The sequence below is a fragment of the Vicugna pacos genome, chromosome X (genome assembly GCF_048564905.1).
Source record: "Vicugna pacos chromosome X, VicPac4, whole genome shotgun sequence".
NCBI lineage: Eukaryota > Metazoa > Chordata > Mammalia > Artiodactyla > Camelidae > Vicugna > Vicugna pacos.
Window position 1 is genome coordinate 22,113,291 of NC_133023.1, and position 27,929 is coordinate 22,141,219.

The 27,929-nt window shown below is 35.5% G+C and overlaps 1 protein-coding gene across 1 annotated transcript in view; it reads left to right on the forward strand.

The window, feature by feature from the left end:
* Positions 1 to 27,929, forward strand: part of IL1RAPL1 (interleukin 1 receptor accessory protein like 1) — a 1,130,590-nt gene that overhangs the window by 576,094 nt on the left and 526,567 nt on the right. Inside the window, exon 3 of the mRNA XM_006209422.4 lies at positions 26,964 to 27,243. Within this exon, the coding sequence (XP_006209484.1) occupies positions 26,964 to 27,243 (280 nt within the window). The remainder of the gene's footprint in view (positions 1 to 26,963; positions 27,244 to 27,929) is intronic.

The following is a 27,929-nucleotide window of genomic DNA, read 5'->3' on the forward strand; positions in this document are numbered from 1 at the left end:
GTATAACTAAGACAGTGAAATAAAGAGAAGACATAAGAAATAAAGATAAAGGAATTCCCATTTATAACCAGTTTACATCAAAATGTTTTTAATTGGTAGTGTATAATGTTGCATAAGAAATTTTATATGACGTCTCTTTGCTTGAGGTGTTGAAGTGATTGGTTTCATGTAATAATTTAGAAAATCATGCACAAGTGACATAACTTAGATACATAGGCTCTAGTTGTACATAGGAATTGCTGATTCACGTTTCTCCTCAGTGTACCACAACTTAGATCTTATTAATGAGAAGATGACATTTTTCTCTTTCATTGGTCTTCGTTTCATTACCACACCTGTCACTTGCATTCACCATGCTGCTTAAGGAAACAGAAGTAAAGGGAGTAAAAAAGAAAACCACAATCGAGAAATAGAAATAATGACAACAATTTGGCTGAATAATGAAAGATACTTGGTGAGCATCCTGGTGATGTCGAAAGTTACTGAATTCATATGAGGGTAGGATGGGCATCATTCAATGCTTCTCACCTTTTGGGAAAAAATGAAGAAGGCAATAAACTGTTAAACCGTTAAACTGTGGCTTATGGATAAGGTTTTAGAGGGCGCGTTTACTGAGTGCTGCAAATGCTATTCCTTTGAGGCCTTTCATTACCTTTGAGCATTTGGAACTCAAAGTAGAGAATGAGTTCCCCTCAAATAACACCAGAAGCCATTTCATCATCATTTCTGTCTCTTCTGAAGTATTGTTCTCTCATTTCTTCTGTTGCATGATATCTAAAATATTAAGATTTATTTCTCTGCATTGTATCATTAAAAATGAGAAGCTTTCCACAAGGAAAAAGAAAGGTATTCAGCTGAGACCAGGGGCTTCCTTTGATACTTTCAAGTAAACTCCAATATGTGTGGGCAATGGCACTTTGGCTGTTGTCCAGCAGTTTAATTGGCTCTCATTTGCCTAATCTCCTATAACAGATAATGTTATTACAAAATCTCAGGACTCCAAAATCCCCCATCAGACAAAACAAGCCTGTTAATGAGAATCCCTCATTTTACCTAGCACCTTGCTTTGTTTTAGCCACTTCAGTCCCTTCTCACTTGTGAGAAGTGCATTACTTTTCCTAAGAGCCATGCTAATTCTAACCCAGGAAACATTTATTTTGGATCATTTGTTTTCTGGAATGATTCAAAGTTCAGGAAAGTAAAATTAGGAAGGAAGTTAAATTAAGGTGAAATAGCAAGGAGACAAAATTAAATTGGATTTTATAACCTCTGTTTTACAACTAGGTTGATGTTAATTTGTATCTTGAAAGACAAAGCAGTAGAACATTTGCTATTTTTGAATTTACATTGTTTTTTCCTACAATGATAAATCAGTGCATATAATTCATGTGTCTAGATTCAGTATCTTTTATTCATTCATTTAGTTATCCTTATGTTCAACAAATATTTCGTGACCGTCTTCTGTGTTTAAGGCACTGCTAATAGAGTGGAGCAAAGAAACAACAAATACAAAAGAAAATTCTAACTCTAATGGAGCTTATGGTTTAGGTAGTGATAATTCTGTAAAGAAAAATAATGTATAGAAGATAAGAGTACAGGGTACACGTGGAGATTGGCAGATACATTTATATTATGCCTAACTTACCTATATCCATATCTGTATATATCTGCATAGCTATAGGTTATATGTTGTATTAGAGGAGGTCAAAGCAGTGTAGTCTTATGGAGAAAAGAAAATCACAGGCAGGACATAGCAAATGCAAAGACCTGCAGTGAAAATATGTTTTGTATCTAAGAAACAGGAAAGAGTGATATGAGTTTATAGATGCAATGCTTGAAGATGAGATGAGAGAGACAGGGTTGGGGTGGAACAGGTCAAGTAGGTCTCTAGTGACTCTGGAATGGTTTGGGAATGGATTCATTTAAACATGTATACAGTATGGTAATCAAAACAGGAAATCATGGCCATGGAGAAAAGATAGAAACAAAAATAGTGTACAAGAATGCTAATATAGTTTTGGCAATTGAGCACCAGATATCTTTTTTGAGTTTCCTAGTGGCCAGGATATAAAGGGAAATAAAAAATTCATAGGTCTTATTAAATAAATAAATAAACAAATAATCAATTATACCAATTATTTAGGGAAATTCAAACAAAATTCCGCCAAAAATGTTGCTCTTGCTTGTCTTCTTTGTTGGGCAAACATGACTTTTTTCTTTCTTTTTTTTTTTATTGTTGTGGTTCTTCACTTTTTATTAAACAAACTTCCGCACTTGATGCACTGTGTATTTCCATCCACTTTTAAAGAAGGTTGTAGATTGCAAAATCTTGTGTCATTTTAAAATCACCCATTATCATACTGAAATTTTCATGACTTGCTTTGCATACTTTGATATGTTTTTATTTCAATCTGCAAGATTCAAATTGGAAAACTCTAGTATGTTTTTAATAGAAATCACATTAAATTATTCACGTGCCAAGAAGAAAGTTATTTCATTTACTATATTGATTATCTTCTTATATTCACTGCTTTTTTAATGTCATTTTGTGAGCTCTTATGTTAGGATTAATGCAGTTTTTAATTGATCTAGTAAATGCTTCCTATGTTGTATAAACTTGCAAGTTAAAATGCACTACAATCATCAGAAAGTAGCTATATTTTATAGTTCAAAATCAGAATTTAAGTAATTGAAAAATAATGTCAGTCATTATCCATCATCCAAGAGAGCTTACCTCTGTGGGAGACAATAAGAAAGTGAACTAACATGTCTAAGACAGTTATTAGTTACCTAATGTTTGTAAAAGTGGATAACCCCAATCAAAGAAATGTAGGAAAGTATGAATTATATGACAAGATGGATAAGAGGAAGATATTGCCCTTATGATTAAAACCCGTCATGTTAGGTAAGGAGGTGGTGAGATTTCAAAATTTTTCTGATTGTTACATTCTAAAATAGGTAGTGATCTAAGCAAACAGATTAAAAATAATCTAAAGCAATGCAATAAGTAACAAAAACATACTGGACAAAAAGAGTTAAGATTTGGATAACAGAAGTCAGCAGATTGAGCAAAAGAATGTACAGGCATGACAATGAAAGATAAGTAGTCTATGGAAACTTGTTAGGAAGCCTAAAATAATTAATAGTAAGAAGGCAATATAATAGCAGCTTATATATATATATATATATATATATATATATATATATATATACACACACACACATATATATGTACATACACATATATAGTACTTAGTGTGTGGCAGGGACCAACACAAGCATTTTGTCAAACTCCTCATTGAATCAGGACCACAACCCTGTGAGATTAGTACTGTTATTATTTTCTCTTTACACATGAAGAAACGGAGAGCAACAAGAGGACCGATTAGATCCTAATTGTCAAAGACATTAGAATCGAAAGTGTTAAGTAATTAAAAGTGTTTGATAAAGCTGGAGATTTGGGGCACTTCATTTCATGTGATTATAGTAGATGGGTCCAGTCAGGGGATCAGGAAAGGAAAGACTAGACAATTCACATGAAAGCAACTATGACCTTTATCAAGGATTACAAGTGAAGCTATGAATTTGTGGTGGGGAGTAAATTATTTAGGAGACTTTAGGAAAAATAGCAAGCATTTAAGTGAAAGGTGAACGGGTGCAATTGAATCTGTGATATCAATGAAAATCATATTTGGTAATGTTTTGATATAAAGCAATTGGGCTTATAGTTAGCAATTTAAAAGGTAGGATGATAAAAATCTCACCTATAGTGGGAAAATACAGTTGACCCTTGAACAATGACGGGGTGGAGGGTTAGGGGCACCAGCCCTCTGAGCGCAGTCAGTGGTTGAGTAAAACTCATAGTTGGCCCTCCATATCCACGGTTCCACATCCCGGGATTCAGCCAACGTGGATCATGTATTATGGTTGTACATACTACTGAAAAACTCTGCATATAAGTGTACTTGCAAGATACTGAATATGAAAACAAATATATGTATGTTCTTGTATGACTGAAGCATTATGCGGTACACCAGAAATTGACACACTGTGAATGGACTGTACTTCAATAAAAATATATATTTAAAAAAAGTATCTGCACAGTTCAAGCCTGTTATTCAAGGGTCAACTGTATCACTGAACTTAGACTGGATATAAAAGGATAGAGACAGGGAGAAAGATCAATGAGTATTTCTCCAGAGTTTATCATAAGCCCAGAGACACTGTAGGAAAAGAAACCAGAAACTTAAGTGAATCTGAACAAAGAAGAGCTGCTTATCATTCATGATGGATATTGGTATTCTATTTTTCTTTTCTTTTAAGGTCCTTGCCAAATTTTGGTGTCAGGATTATGTTGAACTCCAAAAAATCAGTGGGAAAATGTTCTTTCTCCTATGTTTTCTGAAATATTTTGTGTACAATGTGATATGGTTTGTCCATTAAATCCTTGATAAATATACCATAAAAAACACAAAAACCAAAAAACAACAAAAAAAGAATAGCTGCTTATATTGGATATATTTCCTGGGAAAAGATATAGGAGTCCTCTCTTAAGCAAGGAATAAATAGAACAAACGCTACCGTCTTTAAAAACGTAATATATTCAAGCAACATTTTGTGTTTATGATTTATGTTTGTGGTTATGATATTCTACTAAGAGACATCTATGAAACAGTTATATACATTGCGAAATGGAAAGTACATGTACAAATGTTTTGGTGTATGCATGTGTATGTCTGTGAGAGAGAGAGAGAGAGTGCACAAGTTTAAAATGTTTTAAAACTATAGGAGAGTTATGAGATGATATTCATGGAGAAAAGAAATGTTCCAGTTCCAGGTGTGTCCATTTATACGGTGGACTACTGAATGGAAAGCAGAATAATTATATATAAGACAGATGAAATATTCCAAAGTCACCTTGAAATAAATATAAAATTGATGTTGGCAGCTTGACAGTGACAGGAGTCAAGAGATTATGCTGCTGTGAAACCACAAAAGATGCAATTGATATTTTAATCGAAAATATCATGTCTGAGGAAAAAGCCTGAAACTAGGAATTGTTCTTAAAAATAAAAGTGTGTCTGTTGATATATGTCTGACTTAGCTGCTTTTCATTTTTTATCCTCATATTGAGAGTAATAAGAAAAGTATTATAATTTCTTAGTTCATCTTTATCTTTCATTTTCTTTCTTAAAATGAACCTCAGTTTTCTAAAAGCAAGACCCTACTGCCCTCTGGGATTATGTCATTAGATCAGAAAAAATTTTTGGAGATGTTTTTACTGTTAGAACACTGCTTTTCTTAAGAAGTGAACTTAACCTTTTGCATTTGCAATAATGAAGACATTTGTGTGTGTGTGTGTGTCTGTTAAGGGACAGTCATAATGTTTACTCTTCTAATGCTGTTTCCTTCAGTTCCACTTCTTCTAGTTTGGAGCAGAATTCTGTAGTCTATTTGTTATTCAGGGGAAATAAAATCATTTTGAATATTTTCTCCTCCTTCTTCCTGACCCATTTAATCATCTACCTGAATCATCCGTCCTCCCCTTCCTTTTTTTCACCAAACTTCTGTTAATCTCCTACAATGTTCCCAAAACTGATTCATCACCTTTGAAGGGTCTCACATGACCTTCAGCCTACCCACTCCCATATCAACCTGCTAAAATTTCTCAAATAATCTTTTAATTATTTTCATGGCCTCTAATCTCATCTCCTCTGAAAGTTTTCTACACTTTACTTTGCAGGCCAGCATCATCTTCCTTTAAAAATATATGATTTGATTAACTAATGAATTAATGTATTCATTCCCCCTTTTCACAAATGATTTTTGGCTGCTCACCTTAAAACCACGTGTGATGAAATAGTAAATGACAATAATATCAGAGGCAAAATGATACAAATAAATCAACTAACAGGGACAACAGTTTTGTTATGGCTACTTTTCTAAATATTAGTTTAAACTTCCGTAGCGAATATCAAAGGCAATACACAGCCTCCTATGTAAGACTCAGCATCAAAGAGGAAAGTCAATCAGTTGTTGATTTCATTAAATTCCACCCAATCCTTTCATTTCTAAAGCCTCAGTTTTTCCATCTGTACAATGAAGATAATGCTGGCCTTGTAAGCACTATGATAAGTAGTCCGATAATTTGGTCACAGACACTTCAGCATGCTGAACACTGGGCCATTTATCCAGGGGTAACCTCTCATGGATGAAGCTCAGTTCCACAAGGTCTTGTTTTTATAGATGATGATGATAGTGGTGGTGATGGTGTTGGCGATGATGATGTGATAATGGTGATGATAGTTAATACTTATTGGCAACTTTTATAATATACCAGATGTTATGCTAAGTATTTGCCTAGCTTAACTCCTTAAATCCTAAAAACAACACCATGAGATGGGTACTTTTTCACTTCCCTTTTTGAGACCTTAGAGACGTGGAATGACTTCATATCCACATGTGTAATATGAAGCTACTATATGTTTATATGGTGTCTGTTGTTCTGATAACGATAAATATGGGAGAATTGCCTGTTTCTGTACCTACTCACTAACTGAATGAAATAAGAGGGTAATAAATTTAGAAGATACAGAGTTATTTTTTTGCAGCGTATGAAATGAAACCTGAACTGCTTACAGAAATACTTTGAAAAAATAGAAGGCAAAAAGACATTTAAAAAAATTATTCCCTCCTTTTAGAAGAGCAAGCCTAGTATGTTTCTGAAAGTGTTTGCAATTTATCTAGTTATATTGTTAGCATCAGGGTATTCAGAAGTAAATTTTTTTTGGCAAACTCTACCCTAATGCACTACATCATTTGAGTGCATGGAAAGATATTAGCACTGATAAGAAATACTGGTGAAACTGATTTCAGTTCAACAGCTTGTACATTGAGGTTGCTGCATTTATCTATTTACATCTCTCGGTTCTGTACAAAAACAGCATCTTAAACGATGCAGATAAATAATAGTGACATTTTATCTCCCTTTCTAAAGTTGAATTCCAGAAGGTAGAAAAGATCCTTTCATGCTTACATTACCATGACAAACTGAAAGAGATAAATCCCTAAAGGATGGGACGAGATGTGGGAGTTAGAGGATTAATGCTTAGATGCTTCTTCCAATTTATTTCTCCTATTATATGTGTTAAAAATATATACCATATGTCATGCAGCATGTTTTAAACCCATCAAAATTTCTCACACAATTCCTCAGGGGATCTGTTTTTTTTGCTGCCAAGTTTTCACTGCTAGAATGCTGACTTACTATTCCTTTGCAGAGAGCTTCATGGTTTATTTTATGATAACATGTTGCCATAACTTCTCCGGCTATAATTTTTATAAGGAAAATTAGTCTTGGGGGAATTTATTTTGAGAGCAGTATGTTTAATGGTGATGGAGAAGAATAGAAGTATTTCCAGAAAGCAATGCATCCTTCAGTTGTTTTAATAGAACAGAAATTCCTTTGACAGCACTTATGAAAGCCTTTATTATACTCAGCATTTAAATTCAGTCCTTGAACTGGGGTTTTCCCAGTTCATTTGAGGGTCAATTTTGGAATAGTTCTTGTGTCCTTTGTCACTTGTCAATGCTAGCACTTTGCACAGAAGAGCAAAATTAGGGGGGAAATTCTCTTTTAGTAATGCTTACTACACATGACTTACAGCAAGTGACAGCAAAGCTACATGTAATTGCCTTAAGAAGTCTTCTTGCGCCACATTTTTGTTTAAAAAAGACAAAACAGGGAATAATAATGAATGCTATTGGGTAAGGGAAAACAGCTTGAACGAATTTCCTATTCAAAAAGAAAGAAGGTTAAAACTTTATCCCAAGAATTAAAATCATGTTATCTTCATGTTCCTCCATGTGGTGCTTTAGTTTTATCCATTAATGCCCTTGAAGTTTTAAATTATTTTACAGAACTTTGTTCAGCTAACTCACATAGGCTGGGGTCCACTCTGGCCCCCTGATATTTGACTTTTACTAAACAGGTATCACTATAAGCTTTGCTTAAGTAATCAAATAAAACAAAGCCAAAGTTTTCTTTTTAAAAATTAAATTGTTCCTAAATCTGTGTACCCTGTTTCCAATCAAGTACTCTAATTGTAATAACATTCCCCCATGGAGAAGCTATTAGCATTTATGGGCTATTTTAAGAAGAAATAATAAACATAGTGGGCACAATTCAAGAGGCACTCTTTGAGTTTCCTTCCTGTTGTAGGATATAGTGTAAATGGATGTCAGGTTTGGAAATGACGTATTTTTATTAAACTAAGTCTGCTGGTCATAGTACAGATGCCGTCTTTAAGTTCTTCCGTGGGACTTAATAAATGCAGGAATGCAAACAAAGGAGTCACTTGATGTCATAACACCATTTGCAGTATACTGATGGTAAATATGTAGTAATTCGCTTCTCTCCTCCTTCATCCTCTATCCCATAAAGTTTGCACATACGAGACCTCAGCTTCTCTTTGTCAGACTCAAATTGGATTTCCTTTGCTATCAGCTCTAGGCTCAGACTTCTATGACCCTAATTTGGCAGCTCTTCAAAGGGTTTATGTTGTAAGCCTTTTCTGTTTCTAACAAAAAGTACAGCTCATATCCACCATAAAATAGTGAATTCTATTTGAAGTTTCGTTTTCCACATGATACCATACTTTCTGAGCTCATTTCAAAAATTATTTCTACTGTTTCTATCCTGCATAATCACTGAATTTAAATTTGGAGTGAAAATGAATTGGTTTGAATAAAAAGTATGCATTAACATTTTTCATACCCTGACATTGCAGTCAAATTTTGGGCAGAAGCAGTATAAAGCATTTGATATACCATAAAATAAATGTTCAATTTCTTTAACCCACAGTTATTTATAACTTGGGTGCTAATTCTCCGTTTTGGTGTTGAGTATATATTCATGTTGGCGCAGATTTTAATGGAAAGAGTTTGAAGTTCTTAAGATGTAACTTTTGGGACATAGACTTTATTGATTTGGTGAAGAGTTGTAATTATTACATCTACTGTCCTCATTTTTTACCCTTTGTCCCGATTCATTCTACTTGTGATTTAACTTCTAGGGTAATTTAGTTTTACCATATGGTAGAGGAAACAGAGAAATGAGGAACAAATGATCAAAACTGACATAAAGTTTCAAGAGTTACCTGAGGATAAAACTAACTGAGCGGACCTCAGTGGCAGACGTAAGGGTGAGTGAACAGCAGCCTAACCTGATTTACCAGACTGTAGATAAGAAAACTGAGTGGCAGGGTGATGAGGTTTCCCTTCCAGTTGTGCAGTGTTTAGTTCTTCATCTTTTCGCTACATACCAGAACACAGACATTAAATTAAGAATTAAGACTCCTTGATATTTTGACCTGTCTGCCAGATGAAAGTACAGTTACCCTTTGACTTAACAAGATTGCCATTAGAAGATGCTAGCCTGGAGAAAGGACAAAAAATATATTTGAATGGATAGTGCTCAGCCAAAAGAGAATGTCCTGCAAGAAAGAGAGAGTGCATGTGTGTGCGTGCGCATGTATACACAAGCACAGGCACGGAGTTAAAGGGTTTTAACAAAGATGAAAAATACCACCCTTAACACCGTATCATCCTAGTTGATGTCTGTCTGTCTGTGTGTGTGTATGCGTGTGTGATATTATAACTACCATTCTTACTCCATGTATACAGCTAATTTTTGTAGTTGGAATAAAAAAGTATAAATAGGTAAAATATATAATTAATAAATGTAATATATAATATATAAATAAGTCTTTATTTCATGTAAGTACCCTAAAATTTTTCCCAACTTGAAATGGACCTTTCTAAGTATGATTTTAATGGCTGTAATTCATGTCACTCCATGATTCTCCACACTTGCCTTTCAGATTGCTTTGACATTTTAACCACAACCATCTGTGTTGCAGATAGCATCTTCACTGTTTAAATTATTTACCGGGGATAAATCGTTGGCCAAAAGATAACCCTTCAGCCTCTTGACAAATGCTTTTATTAACTCTCCAGAAGAGCTGCAACCAATTCCATATCCTAGGATAGTTTCTTGATCTTCTTTGGAGACATGTTCTTCCTTCAGACCTCCTCAGCTCAGTAAATCGTACCATTATCCACCCTGTGGAGGTTCAATTAAAAAACTTGGCTTGCAGGTTTCTTTTTGCTCCACACCCCTGTTTCCTTCCCTTTTAATCCATAATTAAATTTTGTCTCTTCTATTTCATTGCAGTGACTTCCACTGAACTTAGAATAAAATCCATATTTTAAAATATGATCCAAATTCTGCCCACTCTCTGTGACTCTCTAGCTCCCAGCCCTGCAGAGCAAGCCAACTCTCTAAACACGCTGTTTCATCTGTTTGGAAGGTTCTTCTTCCTGCACTTTCCCTGACTGGTTTCTTATCCTTTGGGAGTCAGTTTTACTGTTCCACTTTTAGGGAGGTCTTCCCCTTTAAAGTAGCTATTCTTTCCCCACATAGTACTCTTCCTTTCTTTGGTGCCCTTTTTGAAGTGTATATAATATGATTAATACACATTTGTTGGTTAACTTGATAAATCTTTCTCTTTAGAACTAGGTATAACTCCAAGAAGGTTGCTACTGTGTCCGTTTTGTTTATCACTGTATATATGACATTCTAAACATATTGCCTGGCAAGTTGGATTATAGGGATTCAGACTGTCTGGGTTTGTGTCCCGGCTCTGACATGTATTAAGTGCTGTCCTAGGGTACAAATGTAAAATGGGCATAACAGTAATAATGCCTAACATATAGGATCTTCTAATAATTAAATGAGATTATTCATATATAGTTATTAGCCTACTATTGTCAGAGTATAGGTTTTCAATACATAATGATTACTATTATTGTTGTTCTAATGGGCATTCATTAAATATTTGTTAAGTAACTGAAAGAATGAATTTATTTCATGATGTAAATAAGTAGGTAATTATCTCCTCAGTGTATGAATGTGCCATTTTCACCACAATCTCTGTTCATTGAGTTTCACTCTTTTTTAAGGTACTAATAGGTAAAACCATCATCATCATCATCATCATGGTTTTAACTTCCTTATTATTGATTCTTAGAGGTAGAACCTTTTCCCATCTGCATGAGCTTCTAGAAAACAGTTCTTGTTTCTTTTCCCTTTATTAGTCTTCTAAACTGTGGAGCTATCTGTTTCGAAATCTGTACAATATAGTGTCTAACAGATTCATTAGTTAGAACAGTCAAAAATAAACCCAGATTAACTTTTTCCCAAAAGTGACTAAATTATATAGAGTCCAAGTCTTATGGTAAAGTAAATCAAATGTCAGTTACCAAAACATTGAGTACCTATTAAGATAATCTTACTGATGAGTAATTTGCTATCAATTTGGAGATTTTATTTTCTCTACCAGATGCTTAGGAACATATGGTAAGATTAGATTCATTGACCTTTCCTCTGTTATCAGTGGTCCCCAAATATTCTGTTCATATCATATCACCATTAGTAATAAATTATATTATATTACAATTATTTGTTCATGTCTTTGTCCCTCCCATTAAACAGTGAACAGCTCATTGAGGGCTGAAATTATATTTTATTCTTTATGCATCTGGAAGGAGACATTGGATAGTATATATTTATTACTAATGCTATTAGCTGTGTTATTTTCCCCAAATAAAATAATTCTAGTAAACATAAACTGGGAAAGTGCAGTAGCAAACTGTCAATACTCAGTTACCATGAAGGAGATGAAGCAGCAGTGTTTGTGTCTCAGTCATATTTACCATAATTCTCAGTAAGGATGGTGAAAATATTCTCTCATTGTAATGAGGGAAGAATCCAGATCACAAAGCCTGATTATTCCTAAAATATTTGGCTGCTTTGACTCTGACTGTCCTTCAGTATATCCAATCATGCTGTGCAAAGTACAGAATTGAGCTAAAATAATCCCTAGTCAAATCATAGGCTTATGTTACAGGGATAAGTCAAGTTTGTGGTTTCACCTGAAGTAAGAAGGCAGTAAGTCTCCTTATCACATCCTGCCATCACTATTAGGCTAGGGATAAAAAAGACAGTAGAGGAGGAGGGAAGAAGAGATAGTCCAGGGAGTAAGTACTTGATCTCTGTTAAAACTATCCTGGAATTGGCTCACCATTATTAATTCCTTTTTATTTATAATCTTATTCATTATTTATTCTCTCTCTCTACCTACCCCTCTCCAATAAAGCAAAGTTAAAACAGTGTGCTCTTCTTTTTAAAAGTTATAGATCTCCAAGTTAAACATGTTTTAATATATTCTAGCCTCCAAAGTAGGGAGGAGTAAGAAAATATGCTGTTTCTGTTTTATTACATCTTTTAAGTAATTAGTTACATATGGGTCAGGTTGACTTTAGTCACACATATACACCTACTATATGTATTCTTTCTTTTTTCACATTCATGAAAATGTTTAAAAATTTCTTTTTTATCCTTTACTCATAGTATTTTAGTGATAATAGTATATTCTGCTTCTTTGTGTTGACACTCAATACAAACTGGCCCCAAGATGTCAAAATTTATCAAAGGTATCAAAAGCATGCCTCATTTTCCTAACCTTACCATGATTGTAATAGCAGCAAGAATCAGAATTTCCTTCTTTTAAGAACTTCTATGATGGGGATATATTCTCCCCACAGTCACTGGAATATATATGTTACCATTTTTGTGTACTTGAAGTTTCTGTCAGTAAAGCACCTTTTCGGTAGTGAAGCATTGGGAGACTCAAGTACTGGGGGAAGTTTGATGAGGCTATTCTTTTAGAAGAGTCCTGAAGCCATCTGTGGTTGCAGACTGAAGACTGAAGTTGGTTACAGTTCATCTCTAAGTGAGCATTCTCAGAAGCAGGAGTGGGGAAGAGACAAGGAAAGATTGAGGGTGTCCAGTTTTGTTTTGGCTCCTGTAGATACTTTGTAGTAGAAACCTAAAAAGACTGTGAATATAATGTTTATTTTATATGAATATATAAATTTATCATTTTAATATAAATGTATCTTTGTAACAGTGACCTAAGCATTGAAAAAATATACTTTGCTCTCAGGCACTAGATCCTCAATTACTGTACATGTACCTGTTTATAAAATACTAAACAGTCTTGATAATTATTACACTGCAATTTTGATTAAACTCTGTTTCTTAGTTAGTCTTGCTAGAGTGTTATTAATTTTATTGATCTTTTCAAAGAACCAGCTTTTGGCTTCATTGATTTTCTCTATCGTCAAACTCTGTTCCTACCTATTATTTAAAGTGTTTACTTCTGCATAGTTTTCACTTATTTAGAAATATTTAAATAACTGTGAATTAATAGGTGTCTGTAAGTCAAAGCTCTTCAAGTAGAAATGAACCATGCAGTAGTTTTCCAAAAGTGTGACATAGCTGTTAATGCTAAATATGCAAGAAATATCTTCCCTTAAAGTCAGTCCATCTTAGTTGGTTGGCTTTACCCCAGAACGTTGCATTTATCTTGTGTTGTTGGTATTTTTATTTTCTGTTACTTAATTTGGCACTTGTTCCTTTACATTTTATAATAGTCAATGAGCAAATTAGAACCTTGGAGAAAGAATACAACTGTATTAAGGATTTTCCGCAATATACAAGTGGAATAGAGTATACAGTGATGCTTATATATCATAGAAAAAATAATTTGGTGATATATATATACATCACATGATATATACATATATATATATCTCATAATCAGATTGAATATCTAGGCAGGCACGAGAAAGTGGGGATTTTACTGCATTCGTTATATACATGGAATCTGTATCATAGAATGAAGTTTTGGAAGTGTGTGTTTTGTCTCTTAGGAGGATGTACCAGCAAATTTTTATGGAGATAAAATTGATATTGTAATAGTATTCTTTTTAAAATGCTATTTATCCCCATTTATTTTGATTTTTTTAAAACATTTAGTAATAAGAGGGTCAATTCAAAATTGCAATAGAAGGTATGTATGTGTTTAAGTGAATATGAAATAAACATAAACAATATGTATGACTGGTTGGAGGAGAATGGGTAAGGTCTTTAGGACTAAACAGCCCATTAAAGAACTATCTTCTTGTTTACGCTTCAAATAACTAATTGTCAGTTTATTTACAAGGTTGTGCCTTAATTAGAGGCCATAAATGGACATAAATTGTTTAGAGTTCCAAAGTCGTGAACATCTCATGATGCAGCTAAGGATTTGCGGTCCTTGTTTATTATACACTCTCAGACTAGCCCCATTTGGACCTGCTGATCCCAAATTCAGTGAACTTGTTAATGTTGATACCCTTATACTACAGGCTACTAATCAGAGCAAATGTGCAGAGGTACAAGGAAGCTGGAAGTAGACCCCTCAGATAGCTCTGGGGAATTACCACCTTCCTTTCAGAACAAATCAGAGCCAGTTTGAATATACCATAAACTCAGATCCCTGGTACACAAAACAAAGCCCTCTTGTTCCATCTTTCTGAGTTGCCCTCAACAAGAAAGGAACAGAAGGGAATGGGTACAAAAGTTCTCAGGTTAATGATGCAGAAAAATAGAAACGACGATATTGCTGACCTTGGCACAAAGCAGATTTCAACCTTGGAGACTTGAAGTTGAAAGAGAAATGTAATGCTTGGATTTACTCATTTGTCTTTTTTACTGCACATGTTTGGTCCAAGACTAGAAGCCACAAGGAGGAAACCAAATAGCAAATACATTTATGGTGGTTTGCCACATGATTCTCTTCTCAATTTGAATTGTTTAAGTAAAGCCATTGAATTTGATGTGAAATACTGCATTCTCCCTCTCTCCCTCTCCATATATATATGTGTGTGTGTATACATATACATATATATTATATTTTTCCCATGGTAAAATTCAAAATAATAAGCGATGTAATTTTGCATTTGCAAGTATATATGGATTTCACAACTTAAGATTAAGGCATGAATACTTTGCCATTATTGTAAGGTGATAGCTTTATTTTAATTAACCCTTCTTGAAATCTAATTTATTTATTTTTTAACATTTGACTTTTAGTTAGATTTTAAATTTATATGTTATAGGACAATGCTCAGGAAAAGAGAAAATATGAAATCTTCTTTTTGGTATTTTTATTCTTGTGTGAATTTGTAAGTTTAAAGATTTAAAATTGCCTATCAGTGTGTACTAATGAAACATGATAGATATCAAAATGTTTTCATTAGCAATAAAGTTTAATTGTATTAGAAGAGATCACCAATTATGACCTGATAGGTTGAGGTGAGGCACACAGGGTAAGACAGAAAATGAATAAGCAAGCCCTCCTCCCATCAGCCACCACCATAAGAAGGACGCACTACATTTAGGGCTTACCAAGTGTAATAAATGAATGACAGTTTTGAAAGTCACCAAACAGGAGCACGGATGGATATGTAGATTCAGAGTCATCAGTATATACTTGGAAATTGAAGGAAAAGTGTACGAAAAAATGCATTCACTGGAGAAAAATCTCATCTGGACCACCATTGTTTGTGGATTTATAAGCAGGCATGGAAAGAATAGAATGGGCACTGTATGTAGGAAAATGCAGTAGTATGGAAATAATTTCATATAGCGAGAATGGTGTGAAATGGATACTCTCATACATTACATACAGGAATATAAATTGATGCAAACTCTACAGAAGCAATTTGGCAAAACATATGGTATCTTTTGACCCAGTAGTCTTGCTTTAGATATTCAAGTTGAAAGCAAAAGCAGAAATTCAAACAAAATGTGTATAGAATGGCATTGATCATGATACTATATATTAAAATGAAAATTAAAACAAATTAAATATTTAATAGTATTATGATGCATTTATAGAGTGAATATATATGCAGCCAACAACATGTACAAATAATTTTTAAAGAACAATTCATATTGTATAATAATAATAATGCAGAAAATGAAATTCTGCTTCTTGTACAATTCAAATTATGAAAATATTTAATGAGATTTTTTAGGTGTAAAGTTCAGAACCCTTTTAAAGTATTTTTAAGTGTTTTATTATCAAAATACATGAGATTTATATTCATAACTAAAAAAAGTCAAGAATTAAGTTCTGGGGACTTTCTTTGGTCTCTGGCTCTTTCCTTAATGGGTCTCTTCGTTTCTCTACTTTTTTTAACCTTCTCTTTTTGTGTCATCTCCACTCTTACTTTTCTAGGACTAGTTTTCTCTATTCTTAGTTGCATTTCTATTTTTACTTTGGATTACATATGATCATCACATCACCTCTGGTCTAAATCTACCTTAAGCCCCTTGTTATTACTCAGAGAAGAGGAATTTCTTGGGTCAGCTCATCTTTTCTCATGAAACTAAGACATCGATTATTTACCTGCCTACAAATTGACTCTCCTTGGTTAGAGGGCCATCTTTGCACCAATTGGTCATGGCTGGTCTGGACATGAGGACACATAAATAAACAAATGGCCCACCCACTTCAACCACTTCCTCCACCACTGTCTATCCTGGGACTTTCACTACTCACATTGTAAGCTTGCCTTTTCTCACTTCTTAGAATTGCCATCATGCATTTAATGGTTAATCTCAAAGCCCCATTTCCTGTATGCTCCCATGAAGTCCTTTTTGACTCCTCTAGGAAAAGCTAGCACTCTCTTAGTACTCTTTTCATGATTGTATTAAAGAACTTATAGCATCGTGGTTCTATTATGAGGGTGATGTACATGAATTACTGACTAAAAGGGCACATTTTTGACATTCTGTTGTGCAGTCTGTGTAAGAAAACTACAAGACAGTAAGTTTATTAACATTATAACACTGAACTTAGGGGGAAACAACACACACACACACACACACACACAAATTGCACACACATGCAACTGAACCAGATCTGGTGTTCTGACATCCTTGCACGTGAAAACTATCAAAGTATTATCTCTAAACTGTGCTGTTTTCCTTCTGTGTGAACCCTCATTCTAATGGTGGAAGAAGTGTCTTTAAAGCAATGGTGTCATCTTTTAAACATATTTTAAAAGTTGGCGTTGTATTCATGAGTCATTTTTTTTTCAGTGAATATTTCAAGCAAATGAACAAGTACTGTTTCATCTCCATGCTTTGTTTCAGTGGTTTCCTTGGGCAGACTGGTTTCACCGAATGCCGTGTGTAAATTGTACAGATAGAACATGAATTTAAATTTTGACAATCTTATTGGAAACTTTGAAACTTGTATTATCTCACAAGACCCAGAAATTGAATTGAATCTTTGTTACCAAACCAGGTTGTAGCAATGGACCCAGGAGTCAGTAGCTCAATTTTCTCCTTCTTTGCATCAAATTTTCTCTTGAAAATAATGCACGCAATATTGAAGAATGGCAGGGAGGAGCCTCTGTGAAGTGTTAAATATTTGGTTCACTGGGTCCTATCAGCAGGTGGGGCCTGCAGGGAGCTTGTTTATCCAGCAGAACGATCTCATTATGAGGACAGTGCTGTAGTATAGTTTACTTCATACCCCGAAGCCATTCAAGGAAACAACTGAGTGAGTGATATTCATCCTGGACCCTGTATTGTGCTATTATGACTTGCAGTAACTGGCAGCATATTAAAATAGAGATCAGGGACTACAGCTCCATTGAATGAAGTTCTGAAATTTCACAGCCGTTGAATTATTCAGTATTTTCCAATTTATAAAATAAAAGAATATGTGATTGACTATTTTCATGGTACAGTAATGGAAATAAAGAAAGAGAATGTACCAGCTTGATACATTTCACAGTAAATATTTATTTCTCATAATTGCATGGTACCCAGCTGGGTCTCTGTATAGGCCAGTGTGGCCCTTGCTGTCAAATACAAAGACAGGCACTTGCCTTAGAAAACTGGGGAACAATGAAAGAGAAAAATATTTTAAAAAGCACATTAACGAATGATCACTAAAAGGGACCCACAGCACTGCCTTGTTTAGCTTTGAAAATATCCATGAATGCTAGATTGAAAAAGTAAAGTCTGAGACTCATTCTCCCATCTTACCCATGACAGTACAATGGAAACAATGTAAGCTGTAAGTTTAGAATAAAGGATGGGAACCCTGCTTACTGTGATATGCAGTGAGATAACCAAATGCTTCATCCCAACCCTAGCAGTCCCTAAGATAGCAGGTTCTCCATACATATTTGTTGAAATGAAGCATGAATCAGTGAATGCCTCCCTCCAGAGGTGGCTCAGACTAAATACTGTAAAATCATTCCTCCCCTCACCAAATTTAAGTATTTTCTGTTCTGAAACATTAAATGACAAGTACTAAGGGCCTAGGTTTTTAACCTTTGAGAGATACAAAAGGAAACCTAGCTACGGCTTTTTGGTACAGCAGCCAAAGAAGGAATATTGAGCTGGATGAATTATGAAGTTATATGCTATATGTTCCTCTTTAAAAGTATGTGCTAGTTAACTGCATAAAAAGCAAACTGCCATTCCCTGAGAATTTAAACTTTCATGTAAATAATAATAACTAACTGCAATAAACATTATCATGGGGTACCATCTGTTGGGCCCAAAGATTCCTCTAGTTCTGAGTTTAGTCAGTATTGATGAAGAGACTATGAAGATAATCTCACTTAAGGATCTTTAAATTGCTAAGTAACACTGAAATGACTTCAGTTTGCTTTGAATTTAGTATATGTCCATATTGACAACTATCCAGTACAGTTTTTCACATAAGTGCATCCTCTCTAATTTATCAGCCCTCAAAAATGGGTACGAATTTACCCCACACACAAAGGGTACACTCACAAAGATAGCAGAAAACAAAACCAAAAATAACAAAATCTGTATCAATGTAATTTTCTACTGTCTAAGATGGATTTCTGCTTGCTTTGATTATTTCAAGAATACCTGAGAGCCTGTCAACAAAACTTCCAGAAACCGAGTTTTAAGTTCAAGGAAACCTTCTATTCTTGACTTTATTTTTTCTGTTCTGTTCTGCTAGGTCCACATGAAAAAATACAAAAAATTACCCATGAGTTCTTTTCTGAATTTATAACCACTTTTTTCCTTGTTGCAGTGGGGTAGTGTTTATGAAAATGCTATGTAAATGAAGGAATTCTACACACATAAAATGAACTGCTGTTTTTACACACATGACAAAAATGAGAAACAAAGATCATGCAAGACATGCACAGATACTTGTTTATAATATCTTGAACAAAATGCAGTGTCAGTAGATTCCCATCTGATAGATGCCCAAACAGTTGTTTGTAAAGCTAATATGTGTACAACACATTATGTATTTTCATGAGACTTATACAGTGATAAAAATAGACTCAGCATCAGTGAAAAAATGGCTCTAACCTTTTTTAAAATTCTCACTTAGAAATTCACTTGAAGGAGCAATACACAAACTGTGTGTGTTTAATTTTCCCCCACGATCTCTGCAAGAACTTAATCAAACAGACAATTAATCTCTGTGATATTATTCATAGGAAAGCAAATGCATATTAAATACACAACAGACTTCATTCCCATTTCCCTTGAATTTTTCTCTAACTCTAGGAGACTCTAATGCCCAGCAGAGCTCACAATATGAAAAGGATGCACAGAGGTGCTTTTGTTGCAAATACTAGACAATGCAAGCAATATGTTCTGCTGTATAAACACCTGTGACAAAGGCAGAAAATGTGCTATAAGACAACAAATGAGTTTTCTTCTCCAACCACACTTAATTATCTGCCACCTTGAACCTAATTCTGCTCCTATTTACATTAATGATGTCACAATCTTCTCAAAATCCCTTGGTTGAGACCTCAGCTTCATCCTTGATTCCTCCTTTCTCTCATCTCTCCTGTCTGATCCGTCTCACCATACTGTTGATTCTGCCTCCACAATTCCCCCCACTTCTTTACTTCATCTCTACTATTTCAAGAGCTTTCTAAGTGGTCTCTTGCTCCTATCTCCTTCCACTAGAGTGATCTTCCTAAAATGTAAATCAGAATACCACTTCCTTCACATACATGTTCCACTGTCTACAGCTGATGAGAGCAGTGCTTCTCAAAACTATCATTGCAGAACCATCACCTGGGACTTTTTAGAAATGCCAATTCTTAGGTCCTAGCCAACACCTTCTGAATCTGCAACTCTGATGGTAAAGCCAAACAATCTGTCTTTTAACAACTCTTCCAGATGATTCTGATACACACTAAAATTTGTAAACTATTTGGATATGGGTTTAAGTTCAGCTTTCTTGGCCTGGTGTCTTATCAAACCCACCTTTCTGATCTTATTTTTACCTGGTTATGTTTTTGTCCCCTCCCCATCCCACTGTTTCAGAACCTTACCCTTTACTGTGCTATCAAAATGGTATATCCCACTGACTTGGGATTTTCTCATTCCAATGAACAAGTTTTGAATTGAGGCACAATTTAAATTCCACCCGTTTCTTAAATTCTTTTTGATCTTCCCAGTTATATCTCTGCTCCATTAGTTTACTTGAAAAAAAAAAGAGTTCTGTGTTGAGACAGAACAAATCTCTTGCTCTGTGTTTCCTCAGCAATGCTGTCTTTACTCATGGAATTTCTGCTCTGGCTTTTTCTTCTGGGGCTCTGACTATTCACTCTCTGCTCTCCATCACTCCCCCAGGGCATACAGCAGACACAAGCACAAATCCAAGGCACGGGAAAATTTCCTTTATCAATACCGGAACAACCCACAAAGCTGATTTTTCAACATGCACATGAAGGCCCTGAGAGCTTTAGAGACTTTTTTGAACTTGATGTTGGCTGGCATTTGAACTTGGGTCTGGTTTGTCCATAGGTCATATAACACCCTCTACTATTCTTACATATACTTCCCAAGTCTGTGTTTACTAACAAGCATGTCCACAAGGAGAATGAAAAATAATAATTTTTTTGTGTGGTGAATCTGTGACGTATAGAGCCCAGAGCTCCTTCTGATTAAATTAAGAGGGATTTCATTAGGTGTTTTGTTCTCTATCTTAATATGGAGCACATGCCACTCTTGTCTTTACCAACTCATTTGATTATCCAGAAAAGCCCATCCACTTACCAACCTGGACTCAAATGCGTACCGAGTCCCCCCCCCCCCCCGCCAATTAATGCCCTTCCTGGAGTCTCAGAATGCGACCTTATTTGAAAATAGAGTCTCTGCAGATGTAATTAGTTAAGATGTCCTAGTGGAATATGATGCCCCCTACATCCAATATTACTGCTGCACTTACAAGAAGATAAGAGACACAAATAATGATCTTTACAGATAAGGAAAGGTCCTAGAGGATCAGGCCAGTCCCTCCCCCACTCACTTCTTCCAACTATCGCAGCCTTTCTGCTGTCTGTTAAACATATCCAGTCCATTCCCATCTCAGGACCTTTGTTTTGAACCCTGCTATCCCACACATTTGCCCAGTTTACTCTGTGTTCTAATGTTCACTCTTCTAACTACCCGTCTCTGGCCACCATATTGAGAGCACTGCAGGCATTCTAGCCCCTTACCATGTTTTATTTTTGCTTCCTGATGCATTCTATTTCTATGGGTTTTGTCTGTCTTCTCTGTGAGAGCTAGAACTCCTTTTAGTCCCCTGTGTACACTCAGTACCTAGAATGTTCCCTATCCTACAGTGAGTGCTGGATAAATGAATGAGTGATGTAAACTAAGGTACAGAGTAGTTAACTGTCCATTTCTCAAGGACTTGCTGAGCTCTATTTGGCACTCAAGGCTGATTTTTTTTCTCACTCTACAGATGAGATTGCTCAGAAATAGGTCCAAAAGTCTAGAAGAAGTGCCACATGACATAAAAATGTAAAAGTAGAACTGACTCATGCAACCAATAAATCTCTCCAAAATGTTTGGAAGAAATCTTCCAAAATTGTTACATTACATATATTTTTAAAGGCAGAAATCTGGCAACATTCCACGTCAGATCAACATAATCTAGGAAGTAGAGATGAAGACAGTGTGTGTGAACCAATGTATACTATAAAGGTTAATTTATGTCTTATTTTGCTGTTCTCGTTGTTGCGGATAACTTTGGTACATCTCTGTATCCTCCTTAGAAGGATTCCAGCACTGCCAATTTTCATTTATGAAGTTCCTATTTGGAAAGAATAGCAGCTAGTGCAGATAAAGAGCAGAATTCACCTCATTAGAATCTAGCCTCAGCCTTTTTGTTCCCTGTCTGTGATAGCTAATATACATGGCCTACAGTCCCTAACCTCCATCATGTATCAAGTTCGCCTTTTCCAAGCACGCTAGGGGTAGAGACCAATGATGCCAATATACCAGATATTTATTTTTAACCTTTGCAAGTTTTGAAAAGAGTATGAATATGAATATGTAAATGCATACATTTTAGGTCTGTGAGCTAGTTAAGAATTCACTATATTTTCACTGCCTAAAATTTTTAAGTGAAAACATAAAAACGTTTCCAAGACCCTGCCACTTAACAGGAATGGTTGATTTTTGTTGTTGTTGCTGGGGAAAGATATTTCAGTCTATGACAAAAGGTACAAGTTGCAGAGTAAACTAACATCATTCTTCTCCCTAGATGCTTGTGTTCAGTCACTCACCTTTTTGAGAGGGGCTTATGGAAGGGTATTTTATTCTCAGACAGAAAAACTGATTAAATACTGTTGTCCTATATAAATTACTCAATGATAATTAAAAAATAATAAAGGTTATTACCTGATAACTTATATAGTGTAATTAGCAGTGTCTAAAAATATGAAATATGTTGGTTTGGAATGACTGTTTTCAAGCCAGCATAGCTTGTATTCTGAAGTAAGAAAAAACTAAACATGTCAATAGCAATTCTGGTCATCAAGATTTAGGGTTTTTTTTTATTGAGGTATAGTCAGTTTACGATGTTGTGTCAGTTTCTGGTGTACAGCACAGTGCTTCAGTCATACATGAATATACATATATTCCTTTTCATATTCTTTTTCACCGTGATCTACTACAAGATATTGAATGCAGTTCCCTGTGCTATGCAGTATAAACTTGTTTATCTATTTTATATATACTAGTCAGTATCTGCAAGTCTTGAATTCCCAGTTTATCCCTTCCCACCCCCTCCCCAGTAAGAGTTAGGCTTTAAGTTATCACATTTTCTTTTAAAATCTGAGTTGTCCTGCTCAACAAGATTAAACAACAATAACAACATTCTGGTTATATTAGGAAAATGTCCTTTTTTATAAAGAGATACAGACTTTAGGATACACATTTTAGGAGTGAAGTGTCATTATGTCTCCATTTTAATTTCTTTTCAAATGGTTTAGGAAAAAAATGTGATACACTCAGAGTGAGAGTGTGTGCAAATGAAGCAAAATGTTAAAAAAGGAAAAAGTATCACTCCTTATTTCATTCAGTCCAACGCTTTAATTATTGAAAAAGGATTTAAATCCATTATTTATTTAAATATGTTTATCAAAATAATTGGAAAATATCTTAAATTGTTCTTTATATTATTTACCACCTTTTCCCCCAAAAGTATTAACATGTTAATAATTTTATAGTTATTTTTGAATATCATACATTTAGTTTAATGGTAATAAAACTTCCTAACTCACAGATCCTACACCTTATTTCCGTATTAAAATGAACATAAAGTGTCTCTGATATCCAAGGTGCTGTTATTTCTTCATTTCACCACTACCTTTTGCTTGGCATGTGACTCAGAGCGGTTTGAAACTTTTTTCCTCGATTGATAGTTAAGTACTAAATAACTCTAATTTTCAGTAATATTTGTGGTTTTCTTTCCACATTATTCTCAGTAAGAATATTCTAAAAGTGTGCATTAATATCTCTATCTGCCCCCAACACAACTATCCTTCTGTTCTCTTGATCTAATTTGTTAGTAACTTTTTAGAAATTCCTAGGCTAAATATTTCTGCTTTTAGCTTCAAGCATTTTGCTTTACCTTACAAATCTTTTGAGAGTTTGAATAATTTCATCTAACTGTTTATACTGCTACCTTGAAGGTTGTTTCAACCTTTTGCACTGAAAGTGATATCCTCTATGACAGATGATCTCAGTTATAATAACGTAATTCTAGAATTGTATTGTAATTCATATAGTGGTGAAACAAGATAATTTCCTGCTTATCACCAGAACTATAACTGTTTGAAATAAAATCCCACCAAGGATTCACTTCATGAGATAGGACAAGTGTACAAAGTTGTGTTGATAAATACTGCATATCATTACATAACCTTGACATCTCTGTTTGTGTACAGTTCTGTCAGTGTGGTGTGCCATCCCAGCAGCAGTCATTGACAGGGATGGTGGTAGTAACTCAGACATGGATGATGTCCACCAAGCTTCCAGCATATTTACTCTAGGCAGTACGTCAACAAGGTTCTTTAATAGGAAGATTTCAATTACTTAGGAAACAGATTACTCTGGTGGTAGGGAGAATAGATTCTAGGGTCAGATGTAGCTGGCTGAGAGTGCCAGCACTTCCACATGTTAGCTGGTGTTGAGTTTCTTCAGTTGTAAAGTTTAGCCATTAATTTGTTTATTTACCCAAGAATTCATTCTTTCATTCATTTGTTCGTTCAGTAGATGTGTGTTGAGGTGCTTAGCAAGCACAGTTCTAGGCACTGGGGCTGAAGAAGTGAATTAGAGAGACCAAGTTCCTGACCTTAAGAGGCATACATTCTGTTAGGGAGACAGAAAGCAAATAAAAAGTGGGTGCATAATGTCACATCAGACAGCAGCAAGTCCTGTGAAAAATGTTAAAGAAGAATCTGGATCAAGTGACTAGGATAGGATGGTGATGTTTCAGGCAGGGCAGTTAGAAAAGGACTCTTGGAGGAGGTGACATTTGGAGGAAGGGAGGAAGAGGGGCATGCAGTTGTTGGTGAGAATGGTCCTGTGTAGAAGGGACAATGGTCAAAGCCTATATGGATGTTTTTGTGAAAGGTAAATGAAGATTTGTAAACTCAGCACAGAGTTAAGTCCTCATCAGATGTTAGATATTATTTTAAGGTAAGAAATTTAGCTAATTCCATAAATTATGTTTCATTTTCTCTCTAATATTTATCTTCTTTTTCACGTTGATCGTTTACCTTCTTTTGAATTCTACATTATTTTTCCTGTTCTCAGATCTTTCAGGTTGCCTTCTTTTTAATCTCTAGTGAGTTAAACCCTGCTTGCAGTACTCAGATGCTACAGCTTTTAGAGGTCCTCTTTTCTTGGTTTTTGCCCTTTTGCTCAGCACTTATGTACTGGGAACTGTGTCATACTGATTATCTTGCTAGGTGTTGGGCAGCTGCCCTCTCTCAGCAGGAAATCCCCAACTTATCCATGATAATAATAATAGTGATGTATGTGCTCTGTGATGACCTGTCATTTTGTCTGTGTTTATATGTGTGCGTGTACATATGCTAATGCACAGAGGAATGAGGTAATAAAAATGGTGCCAAGATGCCATTTGGAAGATGATTCTTCCAGGAAACCCAGAAAACCCAGCCAGTCCCCACCCGATCAGTCCCATTTCCCTCCATGGTTTCTACTTTACATTTGACCCTGATGCTCCTAGAAATCAGAGCGAAGTAACCATCTGCCTCTATCTCTGGCTGTGAAACCACTGCAAGAGCGTGACCCCCTTTTGTTTTATTTCTGTCTGCCTTCTTTGGCTGTACAATACTTATTCTTCATTTTATCAGTGTAGGTCCAGCCAGGGAGGAAAATACATGCTAATTTGACCAAGGAAAGTTTATATAAATATTTTAAAGATGTAATGGGGTATTGGATTAATGAAGGATTGACTAGTAAGAAAGATGTATTAGTCTGCTCAGCTGACATAACAAAATACCATAAACTGGGTGGCTTACACAGCAGAAATGTATTACTGACAGTTCTAGAGACTGAGAAGTCCAAGATCAAGGTGCTGGCTGATTTGGTTTCTGGGGAGGGCCCTCTTCTTGGCTTACAGATGGCCACCTTCTCACTGTGTGCTCACATGGCCTTTTCTTTGTCAGCATGCGGAAGGAGAGAGAGAGATTGCAAGCTCTGGTGTCTCTTCTTACAAGAGCACTACTCTCTTCATGAGGGTTCTGTCCTCATGACCTCATACAAACCTAATTATCTCCCAAAGGCCCCCTCCTCCAAACACCATTACTTTTAGGATTAAGGCTTCAACATAGAAATTTTAGGAGGATACAATCATTCAGTCCATAGCAAAAGATAAGTCTAAAGAATAGAGGAATGGCTGCCATTACCCCTAACTGAGATGGAGCACCTGAGGAAGAGCTACCATCCTCCCATTCCCAGAGTGAGACCCAAACCTCATTTGGGAAGTACCTGGCTTATTGAAGGTCACAAGCCACTGAGGTACCACACTGGTAGATTTTGTTGAATGTCTCCCCTTTGCAATTTGACAGAGACTTGCCCTCCTAAGGTAGCTGGTAAAGCTGTTCATAGGAAGGTGTCTTACCTGAAGTTCTGCTAAAAAATTCCCAAGCTATTCCCATGCACTGCAGAACTGGGGTACTGGAGAAGTACCCACTGCGGGATCCAAATGCTGGAGAAGGGCCTTCCAAGCAAGCATACTGGAACCAGGGAGCAAAACCTTTCCCTTTGCACTCTCTCTCCAGCACCCTTTACTGACAAATCTTCAGGGCCAGCTAGCAAAGGAAAACTATTTCAAAAGTCCAGACCTATTTTCGAAGAACAGGCAAACAGGTGGATTTAAGGTGGAAAGGCAGTACACCAATAACCATCACACTGATATAAACCAAGAATAAGTAGCAGCAGAAGAAAAGGAAGTGATGAATATATTGTTAGCAATGTAGATTCCTATTCAGTGCCCTTCTGAGTTTTATCCACTGCTGCGCTCTCTGTGCCTGGAGAAGAATCTTGTCCAATATAGATGCTCGATAAATATTGTTGAATGAATAAATGAATGAATGAACTAATTGCTTCCATTTTTTATAATATTTTCTCTCTCTCTTTCTCTCTATTTGAATTATAGCTGATGGATGCACAGATTGGTCTGTCGATATAAAGAAATATCAAGTTTTGGTGGGAGAGCCTGTTCGAATCAAATGTGCACTCTTCTATGGTTATATCCGAGCCAATTACTCCCTAGCCCAAAGTGCTGGACTCAGTTTGATGTGGTACAAAAGCTCTGGCCCCGGAGACTTTGAAGAGCCAATAGCCTTTGATGGAAGCAGAATGAGCAAGGAAGAGGACTCCATTTGGTTCCGGCCAACGTTACTGCAGGACAGTGGTCTTTACGCCTGTGTCATCAGGTATCGTTTTATTCTGTCACTGTTGAATTGTTAACATCACATAGTGCTTTCTTATCCTAAATTTTGCTATCTCTTTCACCTAAAGGTATTGTCTCAATATTTGTGTGTGTTGCTGCTTTCTAAAATTTAGAATCTAAATCATAAAAAGGTGGGATTGGAATTTATATTGAGGCATTATTTCTTGCTTATGGAGAAAAGAGATACCATCTGGGTATCTACTTATGTTGCCAGAAATTACTAAAGACTATGAAATAAAATTTATAGAGGAGGTGAAATGTTGCAAATAAAATGTAAGCAAAGACTTGGAGAAAGGATGCATAGTTTATTGCTAGATGGGTTGTAACATTTTGTTATTGCCCTTCACAGGCAGATAGAGCACAGACACCTCTGGTTCACACACACATCTGCAAAGATGATTTAGGTAACGTGTGTATGTGCACAGGATGAAGAAAGCAGCCTTGCCGTGTTAGGGAATGTGAAGGCTGCGTTCCATATCATTTTGTTAACCAGGAGTGCTGAGTCAATACAAACATTTTTGGGGTCCCTTCGGGCCATTACAAAAGTTAATAACAAAGTCTGTGCCCTTAATCCACAAAGGAATTCATCATACATCGACATATCTTTGTCTGCTTTTGAAGAGACATGTGTACATTTGCTTTTAATGATAATACACTGAAACAATATCC